The 12,365-nt window shown below is 50.8% G+C and overlaps 1 protein-coding gene across 2 annotated transcripts in view; it reads right to left on the reverse strand.

Annotated features, from left to right (window-relative positions):
- The window catches only part of nt5c2a (5'-nucleotidase, cytosolic IIa), a 149,981-nt gene that overhangs the window by 46,603 nt on the left and 91,013 nt on the right, over positions 1 to 12,365 (reverse strand). For both annotated transcript variants that reach the window (XM_072479763.1, XM_072479762.1), the window contains one exon: positions 10,338 to 10,455. In XM_072479763.1, the coding sequence (XP_072335864.1) occupies positions 10,338 to 10,455 (118 nt within the window). The remainder of the gene's footprint in view (positions 1 to 10,337; positions 10,456 to 12,365) is intronic.

Raw genomic sequence — 12,365 nt, forward strand, 5'->3', positions numbered from 1 at the left:
ACTTAATATGAGGTAGGCCCATTCAAAAGTCTGATGGCAGTCGGGAAGAAGCTGTTCTTGAGACGGCTGTTACGTGACCTTAAACTTTTGTATCTTTTTCCTGATGGAAGAAGGTGGAAGAGAGTATGTCCGGGGTGCGTGGGGTCCTTAATTATGCTGGCTGCCTTTCTGAGGCAGCGGGAATTGTAGATAGAGTCAGTGGATGGGAGGCTGGTTTGCGTGACGGACTGGGCTACATTCACAACCTTTTGTAGTTTCCTGCGGTCTTGGGCAGAGCAGGCTCCATACCAAGCTGTGATACAACTAGAAAGAATGCTTTCTATGGTGCATCTGTAGAAGTTGGTGAGAGACGTAGATGACATGCCAAATTTCCTTAGTCTTCTGAGAAAGTAGAGTCGTTGGTGGGCTTTCTTAATTATAGTGTCGGCATGGGGGGACCAGGACAGGCTGGTGGTGATCTGTACACCTAAAAACCTGAAGCTGTCGACCCTTTCTAATTCGTCCCCATTAATATAGACAGGGGCATGTTCTCCACTACGCTTCCTGGAGTCGATGACAATCTCCTTCGTTTTGTTGACATTGAGGGAGAGATTATTGTCGTCGCACCAGTTCACCAGATTCTCTATCTCATTCCTCTCCTCAGTCTCATCATTGTTTGAAATCCGACCCACTACTGTGGTGTCATCAGCAAATTTGAAAATCGAGTTGATGGGGAATTTGGCCACACAGTCATAGGTGTCTTAGGAGTATAGTAGGGGGCTGAGGACACAGCCTTGTGGGGCACCGGTGTTGAGGATGATTGTGGAGAAGGTGTTGTTGCCTATCTTTATTGATTGTGGCCTGTGGGTTAGAAAGTTCAGGATCCAGTCGCAGAGGGAGGAGCCGAGGCCAAGGCCACAGAGTTTGGAGATGAGTTTTGTCGGAATGATGTTGAAGGTTGAGCTGTAGTCGATAAATAGAAGTCTGACATAGGTGTCTTTGTTATCTAGGTGTTCCAGGGTAGAGTGCAGGGCCAGGGAGGTGGTGTCTGCTGTGGACCTGTTGCAGGGGTAGGCAAACTGTAGTGGATCAAGGCAATCCGGGAGGCTGGAGTTGATTTGTGCCATGACTAACCTTTCAAAGCACTTCATGATGATGGATGTCTGAGCCACTGGACGATAGTCATTAAGGCACGCTGCTTGACTTTTTTTTGGTACAGGGATGATGGTCGTCTTCTTGAAGCAGATGGGGACCTCAGATTGTTGTAAAGAGAGGTTGACGATGTCGGCGAATACCCCGCCAGCTGATCCACGCAAGACCTGAGTGTTCGTCCGGATACCCCACCCGGGCCAGTGGCTTTCCGTGGGTTGACCTTCGAGAAGGCTGCTCTGACGTCTGCAGTGGTGATCTCAGATACAAGTTAATCCGCGGCTTCTGGGGTGGAGGGCTCGCTCTCGTTGACCTCTTGCTCAAAGCTGGCATAGAATGCGTTGAGCTCATCAGGGAGGGGTGCGTTCGAACCGACGATTTTACATGCCTTCATCTTGTAGCCCGTTATGTCTTGCAGACCTTGCCATAGACGGCGGGGATCCGTGTGGCTAGCCTGGGACTCGAGCTCGGTCCGGTACTGTCTTTTGGCATCTTTGATGGATTTCTTTAGATCATATCTGGCTTTCTTGTAGAGGTCAGGGTCGCCTGACTTGAACGCCTCAGACCCAGACTTCAGCAAGCAGTGGATATCCCTGTTCATCCGGGGTTTCCGGTTGGGAAACACGTGGATTTGCTTCTTTGGCACACAGTCTCCGACACACTTACTAATGAAGTCAGTTACTGTAGTGGCGTACTCGTTCAGGCAGGTCGCAGAGTATTTAAATACTGACCAGTCCACTGACTCTAAGCAGTCCCGTCGGAGATCATCCGATTCCTCAGACCAACAATGCACGACTTTCTCCGACGGATTCTCCTGCTTCAGTTTTTGCTTATAAGCCGGGAGCAGGAGCACAGCCTTGTGGTCAGATTTGCCAAAGTGTGGGCGGGCGATAGAGCGGTCGGCATGTTTGATATTTGTGTAGCAGTGGTCCAGGATGTTTGGGCCTCTGGTGGAACAGGTGACGTGTTGGTGGTAACTTGGCAGTACGCCACTGAGCTTGGCCTGATTGAAGTCCCCAGCTACAATGAACAAGGCCTCGGGATGTTTTGTTTCAAGGCTATTTGTGGTGGTGAATATTTCATCCAGTGCAATTTTCACGTTCGCATGGGGTGAGATGTAAACTGCCGTCAGGATAACGGAGCTGAACTCCCGGGGAAGGTAGTAGGGACGGCATTTTAGCATCAGGTATTCTAGGTCCGGGGAGCAGAAACTCGCCAGTGTTGCTCCTTCTAGGCACCAGGAGGTGTTGATTAGGAAGCAGACCCCACTTCCCCTTGCCTTGCCTTGCCTGAGGCCGCCGTACGATCCATTCAGTGGATTGAGAAGCCCTCTGGTTGTAGGGCACAGTCCGGTGAAGCAGAGTGAGCCATGTCTCTGTGAAACAGAGCACACAGCAGTCCCTTAGTTCTCTTTGAAAAGTGAGTCTGGCTTTAAGTTCGTCGAGCTTGTTTTCTGGAGATTGGACATTAGCTCGGAGTAAGCTAGGCAGAGGGGCTTTGGGGCCGCGATGTTTCACTCTCACCTGCAGACCTGCAGGTTTCCCACACTTCCTGGCGTGACTGCTTCTTTTTGAGCCTGGGAGACGGTGAGAGTATGCAGTGTTAAGGGTATAGTTGTGTCCAATGAGGTTATTCACTATTCGGATGGGTTGGGGGGGGGGGTGGAGAGATAAGGGGGGGGAAATAAAGGGGCGGGGTGAATGACGGCTTGTTATCAGTTACTGCAGTTGGCTTGGATCCTGTATCTGTTGGATTTTGTGCTGATATTTCAATGATTATTTGCAAAATGCCTTGAATAAAAATATTTTTTAATGTTTAGACAGAGCAGCGAATGGAGTGTCAATGATTGCGTCAGTTCCCCATATCACACAGAAGTGGTTTTGTTACAAAATCAGGTGCCTACGCATTTAAGAGCACCACATTTCTCTCTCTAAAGCATTCATTTAATTTTGCTCAGGGTATGGAGTTGGTTTAGCAGGAGAGAGGGTTCAGGGACAAAATTCTCCAGTTCTCCAGCCGCATGTTTCCCGGCGCCGCGCCGTTCGCTGGAGGCGGGAGTCTCTCTTCCCACCGCCTGTCAATGGGGTTTCCCATTGAAGCCCCCCCCCCACCACACTGTGGTGAAACCCACAGGCAGGGGCGCGCTGCCGGCGGGAGAACAGAACCCAGACAACTGGAGAACCCAACAGAGATCTCACCATGTTCAATTCTAAACTTGAATAAGTTAAATGTGGTAACGTCTGGTTTCAATCTTCCCTAATCACAGGCAGAGTTCGATTTGCAATGGCTTCTTTCCATTACCTCTGGTGTCCTCTCGGAATCTATTCTTGGCCCCCTCCTATTTTCCATCTACGTCTTGCCCCTTGGCGATACCACCCTAAAGTATCAGTTTTCACATGTACTCACCATCTCTTTGACTCCTCCACTATTGCCAAGTTGTCAAACCGCTTATGCAACATGCAGTCATGGATGATGAGCAGGAATTCCCCCATTTAAATACTGGGACGACTGAAGTCATTGTTTCTGATCCCCTTTGCAAACTCTGTGCCCAGCTACCGACACCATCCCTCTTTGTAGCAACAGTTTGAGATTAAACCAGACGGTTCACAACCTTGATGTCACTTTTGGCCAGAAGGAAAGTTCCAACATCATGGGCGAAATTCTCCTACCCGCCCCGCCACATTTCTGCGCCGACCGGCCGGCGGGAGTCTCCGTAACACCGGCCGGTCAATGGGGTTTCCCATTGTGGGGCAGCCCCACGCCGTCGGGAAACCCCCGGGCGCCGGCAAAACGGAGACTCCCGCCGGCGGAGAATGACGCCCCATATTCCTGCCACCAGGAAGACTGCCTATTTCCACCTCTGTAACATCACCCAACTTCACTCCTGTAGCAGCTCATTGGCCGTTGAAACCCTCATTCATGCCTTTCGATCCCAAAGTACTTTACCCTCAATGAGAAACACTGTAGATTGAAGCGATGGGCAGTAATTTCATCCCCATCTTGTGAATATGGATGACAGTTTCTTTAACTGGTTAACAAGCTGAATTAAGACTTCCGGGTGCGGCGATGACCAGCTAAGTCGCACGTTTCGGCAGCTCCCGGTGGAACGGACTTTTGGGATCTTAATATGAGCCCCATCGACAATTTTAACGGCAAATAACACTGTGCGGTAAACCAGAAGGGAATCCCCCCTGGACACGGATGGAAAAAAAAGAGGAAAGTAGCTGGATTGCAGTGGATCCTCAAGAGCAACGGCCAGGAAGGCAGGCACAAAGCAAGATGGCGTCGGAAGGAGGCAGTTTAATATGGGGCCCTGACCAACAAGAGTTCCTGCGGCGTTGCGTAGATGAACTCAAAAAGGAGATGAAGAAGGAGCTGTTGGCCCCGATATTACAAGCGATTGAGGGGCTAAAGGAGGAGCAAAAGACCCAGGAACAGGAGCTTCGGGTCGTGAAGGCAAAGGCTGCTGAGAATGAGGACGACATACAGGGCCTGGTGGTGAAAACGGAGATCCACGAGGCACAACACAAAAGATGTGTGGAAAGGCTGGAGGTGCTGGAGAACAATGCGAGGAGGAAGAACTTAAGGATTCTTGGTCTTCCCGAAGGTGCAGAAGGGACGGACGTCGGGGCATATGTGAGCACGATGCTGCATTCGTTAATGGGATCGGAGGCCCCGACGGGTCCGCTGGAGGTGGAGGGAGCCTATCGGGTTATGGCGCGAAGACCGAGGGCTGGAGAAATTCCTCGAGCAATAGTTGTGAGATTTCTCCGATACAAGGACAGAGAGATGGTCCTCAGATGGGCCAAGAAAACTCGGAACAGTAGGTGGGAGAATGCGGTGATCCGCGTGTATCAAGATTGGAGTGCGGAGGTGGCGAGAAGGAGGGCAAGCTTTATTCGGGCCAAGGCGGTGTTGCATAAAAGGAAGGTCAAATTCGGAATGTTGCAACCGGCAAGACTGTGGGTCACACATCTAGGGAAACACCACTATTTCGAAACGGCAGATGAGGCGTGGACATTTATTGTCGAGGAGAAGCTGGAGTGAGCGGGCCAGAAAAAGAACGTTTGGGACAAAAGTGGGGGGGTGAATTTGTGGGATGAAGGGGGAAAAGGGGGAAGAGAGGACATCCCAGGTTGTTAAACCTGCGGCCCTGTAACTTCTCTCTCTTCCCCATGTCGTGGGGGAGGGGGTGAGGGAGGATGAGGAGCTGTGGGCGCCGGCCATTGGGGGCGGGGCCAAAAGGGGAAGCGCGGGCTTTGTTCCCGCGCTATGGTAATTATGGCGGGAACAGGGAAGCAGGAAGGAGGGGGCCTCGCACAGTGTGAGCCGAGGTCACGGGGGGAAGCCGAGGTCGGCCAGAGTTTGCTGACTTCTGGGAGCAACATGGGGGGTGCAATTACGCTAGCTTGGGATCTAGCGGCGGGGGGGGGGGGTTAACTGGGTTGCTGCTGCTGGGGAGAAGGGGGAGCTGGTATGGGAGGGGGGGGTCGGGGCGGAGGGGGGGGGGCGCAGCCTGGGGGGGATACAGCTACGTGGGAACCGGGTGAGGAGCTGGATTGAAAAAGGAAATGGCTAGTCGTCAAGGGGGGGGGGGGTAAAGAGCCCACCAACCCGGTTGATCACGTGGAATGTGAGAGGGCTGAACGGGCCGATTAAGGCAGATTAAACTTAAGGCAGATGTGGTTATGCTTCAGGAGACGCATCTGAAGCTGACAGACCAGGTTAGACTTCGCAAAGGATGGGTGGGGCAGGTGTTTCATTCGGGGCTAGATGCAAAAAACAGGGGGGTGGCCATACTAGTGGAAAAGCGGGTAATGTTTGAGGCAAAGACTATAGTGGCGGATAGTGGGGGCAGATACGTGATGGTGAGTGGCAAACTGCAAGGAGAGGCGGTGGTATTAGTGAACGTGTATGCCCCGAACTGGGATGATGCCAACTTTATGAGGCGTATGTTAGGACGAATCCCGGACCTAGAAGTGGGGAAGTTGGTAATGGGTGGAGACTTTAATACGGTGCTGGACCCAGGGCTGGACAGATCGAGGTCCAGGACCGGAAGGAGGCCGGCTGCAGCTAGGGTGCTTAAGGATTTTATGGTGCAGATGGGAGGAGTAGATCCCTGGAGATTTAGTAGACCTAGGAGTAAGGAATTTTCGTTTTTCTCCGATGTACATAAAGTATTTTCACAAATAGATTTTTTTGTTTTGGGAAGGGCACTGATCTCAAAGGTGACGGGGACGGAGTACACGGCTATAGCCATCTCGGATCATGCTCCACACTGGGTGGACCTGGAGATGGGGAAGAAAAACAACAGCTTCCACCCTGGAGAATGGACATGGGATTATTGGCAGATGAGGGGGTGTGTTTAAGGGTGAGGGGGTGTATTGAAAGGTACTTGGAACTTAATGATAATGGGGAGGTACAGGTGGGAGTGGTCTGGGAGGCACTGAAGGCAGTGGTTAGAGGGGAGCTGATATCTATTAGGGCACATAAAGGAAAGCAAGAGGGTAGGGAAAGGGAGCGGTTGTTGAAAGAACTTCTGAGGGTGGACAGACAATACACGGAGGCACCGGAGGAGGGACTATACAGGGAAATGCAAAGGCTACATGTAGAATTTGACATGTTGACTACGGGTAAGGCAGAGGCACAATGGAGGAAGGCACAGGGTGTACAGTACGAATATGGGGAGAAGGCGAGTAGGTTGTTGGCCCACCAACTTGAGGAAAAGGGGAGCAGCGAGGGAGATAGGGGGGGTGAGAGATGAGGAGGGAGAGATGGAGCGGGGAGCGGAGAGAGTGAATGGAGTGTTCAAGGCATTTTATGAAAGATTATATGAAGCGCAGCCCCCGGACGGGAAGGAGAGAATGTTGTGCTTTCTGGATCAGCTGGAATTTCCTAAGGTGGAGGAACAGGAGTGGGGCTGGGAGCACAGATTGAGACGGAGGAAGTAGTGAAAGGGATTGGAAGCATGCAGGCGGGGAAGGCCACGGGACCAGACGGATTCCCAGTTGAATTCTATAAGAAATATTTGGATTTGCTGGCCCCGCTACTGATGAGAACCTTTAATGAGGCGAGGGAAAGGGGGCAGCTGCCCCCGTCTATGTCAGAGGCAACGATATCGCTCCTCCTAAAGAAGGAAAAAGACCCGCTGCAATGCGGGTCATACAGGCCCATTTCCCTCCTAAATGTGGATGTTAAGATTCTGGCCACGGTAATGGCAATGAGGATAGAGGATTGTGTCCCGGGGGTGGTCCATGAGGACCAAACTGGGTTTGTGAAGGGGAGACAGCTAAATACAAATATACGGAGGCTGCTAGGGGTAATGATGATGCCCCCACCAGAGGGGGAAGCGGAGATAGTGGTGGCGATGGATGCCGAGAAAGCATTTGATAGAGTGGAGTGGGATTATTTGTGGGAGGTGTTGAGGAGATTTGGCTTTGGGGACGGGTATATCAGGTGGGTACAGTTGCTGTATAGGGCCCCGATGGCGAACGTGGTCACGAATGGACGGGGGTCTGACTATTTTCGGCTCCATAGAGGGACGAGGCAGGGATGTCCTCTGTCCTCGTTATTGTTTGCATTGGCGATTGAACCCATGGCCATGGCACTGAGGGGTTCCAGGAAGTGGAGGGGAGTACTTAGGGGGGGGGAGAAGAACACCGGGTATCTCTGTATGCGGATGATTTGTTGCTATATGTGGCGGACCCGGCGGAGGGGATGCCAGAGATAATGCGGATACTTGGGAAGTTTGGGGATTTTTCAGGGTATAAACCGAACATGGGGAAAAGTGAGTTATTTGTGGTGCATCCGGGGGAGCAGAGCAGAGAGATAGAGGATTTACCGTTGAACATAGAACATAGAAAATACAGCACAGAACAGGCCCTTCGGCCCACGATGTTGTGCCGAACCTTTGTCCTAGATTAATCATAGATTATCATTGAATTTACAGTGCAGAAGGAGGCCATTCGGCCCCCTGAATCTGCACCGGCTCTTGGAAAGAGCACCCTACCCAAACTCAACACCTCCACCCAACACCAAGGGCAATTTTGGACACTGAGGGCAATTTATCATGGCCAATCCACCTACCCTGCACATCTTTGGACTGTGGGAGGAAACCGGAGCACCTGGAGGAAACCCACGCAGACATGGGGAGGACGTGCAGACTCCGCACAGACAGTGACCCAAGCCGGAATCGAACCTGGGACCCTGGAGCTGTGAAGCAATTGTGCTATCCACAATGCTACCGTGCTGCCCAAGGAAGGTAACAAGGGACTTCCGGTACCTGGGGATCCAGATAGCCAAGAATTGGGGTACATTACATAGGCTTAATTTAACACGGTTGGTGGAACAGATGGAGGAGGATTTCAAGAGATGGGACATGGTGTCCCTGTCATTGGCAGGTAGGGTGCAGGCAGTTAAAATGGTGGTCCTCCCGAGATTCCTTTTTGTGTTCCAGTGCCTCCCGGTGGTGATCACGAAGGCTTTTTTCAAAAGAATTGAGAAGAGCATTATGAGTTTTGTGTGGGCTGGGAAGACCCCGAGAGTGAGGCGGGGATTCTTGCAGCGTAGTAGGGACAGGGGGGGGCTGGCACTACCGAGCCTAAGTGAGTACTACTGGGCCGCCAATGTTTCAATGGTGTGTAAGTGGATGAGAGAAGGGGAGGGAGCGGCGTGCAAGAGATTGGAGAGGGCGTCCTGCAGGGGGATTAGCCTGCAAGCAATGGTGACGGCGCCGTTGCCGTTCTCACCAAAGAAATACACCACAAGCCCGGTGGTGGTGGCTACATTGAAAATTTGGGGGCAGTGGAGACGGCATAGGGGAGGGACGGGAGCTTCGGTGCGGTCCCCGATAAGAAACAATCATAGGCTCGTCCCGGGGAGAATGGATGGGGGATTTGGAGCATGGCAAAGAGCTCGGGTAGTACAACTAAGAGATCTATTTGTAGATGGGACGTTTGCGAGTCTGGGAGCGCTGACGGAGAAATATGGGTTGCCCCAAGGGAATGCATTTCGGTATATGCAATTGAGGGCTTTTGCGAGGCAACAGGTGAGGGAATTCCCGCAGCGCCCGACGCAGGAAGTGCAGGATAGAGTGATCTCAGAGACATGGGTGGGGGACGGTAAGGTGGCGGACATATACAGGGAGATGAGGGACGAGGGGGAGATCATGGTAGATGAGCTGAAAGGGAAATGGGAAGAAGAACTGGGGGAGGAGACTGAGGAGGGGCTGTGGGCTGATGCCCTACGTAGGGTAAACTCATCGTCCTCGTGTGCCAGGCTAAGCCTGATACAATTTAAGGTGCTACACAGGGCGCATATGACTGGAGCACGGCTTAGTAAATTTTTTGGGGTAGAGGATAGGTGTGCGAGATGCTCGAGAGGCCCAGCGAATCACACCCACATGTTCTGGTCATGCCCGGCACTACAGGGGTTCTGGGTGGGGGTGGCAAAGGTGCTTTCGAAGGTGGTGGGGGTCCGGGTCGAACCAAGCTGGGGGTTGGCTATATTTGGGGTTGCAGAAGAGCCGGGAGTACAGGAGGCGAGAGAGGCTGACGTGTTGGCCTTTGCGTCCCTCGTAGCCCGGCGCAGGATATTGTTAATGTGGAAGGAAGCCAAACCCCCGGGGGTGGAGACCTGGATAAACGATATGGCAGGGTTCATAAAGTTAGAACGGATTAAGTCCGTGTTAAGGGGTTCGGCTCAGGGGTTCACCAGGCGGTGGCAACCGTTCGTCGACTACCTCACAGAAAGATAGAGGGAATGGAAAAGAAGTGGATAACAGCAGCAACCCAGGGGGGAGGTGGGGGGAGGAATCGGACGGACTCTCAGGGAGGTTATTGTATATGTATAGGTATTTGGTATATGTAATTGTATATTGGATTGCTGGATTGTATTTTTGGAGAGTATTTATTTTGGACAAGGCAGTTGCCATTTAGTTTTTGTTTTTGTTTATATATTACTTATTTATTTGTTTAAAACTGGCCACGGTTATTTATATTGCTTTATTGTTGTGTAAAAGAAACACTACGTATTGTTATGTTTGGCCAAAAAACTAGAATAAAATATTTTTTTTTTTTAAAAACAAGCTGAATTAACACAACCGGGCACACTGGCTTTTTGTTCATCGAGGAATTCTCTGGTTAATAAACCTGAGAGAGAAGTGCTCTTGCCTCCCATTTCATTCTCCCCTGCTCCCACTTTACACCTACCTGGTAGGGAAAACAGGATCATAGACAAAGTTGCATAACTCCTGAGGATATCCGATGGAGATCAAGCGCTCGACAGTCAGATCAAAACCCAAAGCCTCATATTCTGGCGACTTGTACACTGCCAAAACAGAATAAAAATCTTTCAAGAGACTTCTACTGTATTCAACAAGTTATATTTATACAGTGCCATTACTGTAACAAATGTTCCAAGGTAGTTCACAGAGCGTTATAAAACAAAATACAAAACTGAGCTACATTAGGAGATACTTGGTCAGGTGATCAAAAGCTTAGGCAAAGAGGTAGGTTTTAAAGAATAGAGGAGGAGAGTGAGGGAGAGGGGCAGAGGTACAGGGAGGGTGTCGCAGAGCTAAGGGCCCAGGGGCTGGTTTAGCACAGTGGGCTAAACAGCTGGCTTGTAAAGCAGAACAAGGCCAGCAGCGCGGGTTCAATTTCCGTATCAGCCTCCCTGAACAGGCGCCAGAATGTGGCGACTAGGGGCGGTCCACAGTAACTTGATTTTCATTTTCATTCATTTCATTCAAGCAACATAAGGTGCAGCCACCAATGATGGTTGGGGGTGGGGGGGGGGGGGGTTAGAATCGAGGATGCTCAAATGGCCAGTGAAGGATAAATATCTCAGAGGATTATGGGACTGGCGGAAATCACAGACATAGACAGGGCCAAGACCACGGTGAGATTTATAAACATTGCTTGACAATACAAGTCAGTGAATACAGGCAGGAGAATTTTGCACAAGCCCGAGTTTATGTAGGTAGAAGGTGGGAGACCAGTCAGGAGTGGGATCAGAGTCCAGAAGTAACAGCAGCATGAGTGAAAGTTTCAGTAGCTGATGAGCTGAGACAGTTGTGAAGCCGGGGAATGTTACAGGTGTTATGGAAATGGGTAGAAATGGTGTTGGAATGAGGTTGGAAGATTACTCAGGATCAAATGTGATCCCCAGACTGGCTTAATCTGAAACTGTTGCCAGAGAAAGGGATGGAATGAGTGGCTAGCGAGCTGATTGGGGGCCAAAGACTCAATGGAATGCATCCAAGGATACAGAGGGAAATGAGAGTGAAACTTGCAGAGATACTGGCCATGCCCAGGGCGGCACGGTAGCACAGTGGTTAGCACTGTTGTTTCACAGCCGCCAGGGTCCCAGGTTTGATTCCCAGCTTGGGTCACTGTGTGGAGTCTGCACCATCTCCCCGTGTCTGCGTGGGTTTCCTCCGGGTGTTCCGGTTTCCTCCCACAAGTCCCGAAAGACGTGCTGTTAGGTGAATTGGACATTCTGAATTCTCCCTCTGTGTACCCGAACAGGCGCTGGAATGTGGCGACAGGGGCTTTTCACAGTAACTTCATTGCAGTGTTAATGTAAGCCTACTTGTGACAATAAAAAAGATTATTATTATATAATCTTCCCATCCTCCTTAGAATGGGAGCGGTGTCAGGGAATAGGAAATGTTTGAACAGTAATCATAAACCCAGCAAACGCAGGCCTGTCAGTTTAACCTCATTAATGGGACATTTTGGAAACAATCTGGGACAAAACTAACAGTCACTTGGAACAAATGCATATTAATGAAGGATAGTCAGCATGGATTTGTTTTTGTTTAAATATGTTTATTCAAAGTTTTTCCAACAAAAATTTCCCCCCCCCCCCCAGTAACAGAAAAGAAGAAAGACAAAAGAGCAAAACAAAACATAAACATGTCGGGCAAACATAGTACAGAATTTATACAATGGGTTTCTCCCGCACATATTAACCCTCCCCTATGTTTGTACAAATACTACCTGGGAAAAAAAACCTCCCCCACCCACCCAAATACCCCCCCCCCAAAAAAGAAATACCCCCACCCCCCTCCCCAGGTTGCTGCTGCTGCTGACCGAGCTCCTAGCGCTCCGCGAGATAGTCTAGGAACGGTTGCCACCGCCTGAAGAACCCCTGCGCAGACCCTCTCAGGGCAAACTTTATCCTCTCTAGCTTAATAAACCCTGCCATGTCATTTATCCAGACTTCCACACTGG

This window comes from Scyliorhinus torazame, chromosome 16 (assembly GCF_047496885.1).
Source record: "Scyliorhinus torazame isolate Kashiwa2021f chromosome 16, sScyTor2.1, whole genome shotgun sequence".
Classification (NCBI taxonomy): domain Eukaryota; kingdom Metazoa; phylum Chordata; class Chondrichthyes; order Carcharhiniformes; family Scyliorhinidae; genus Scyliorhinus; species Scyliorhinus torazame.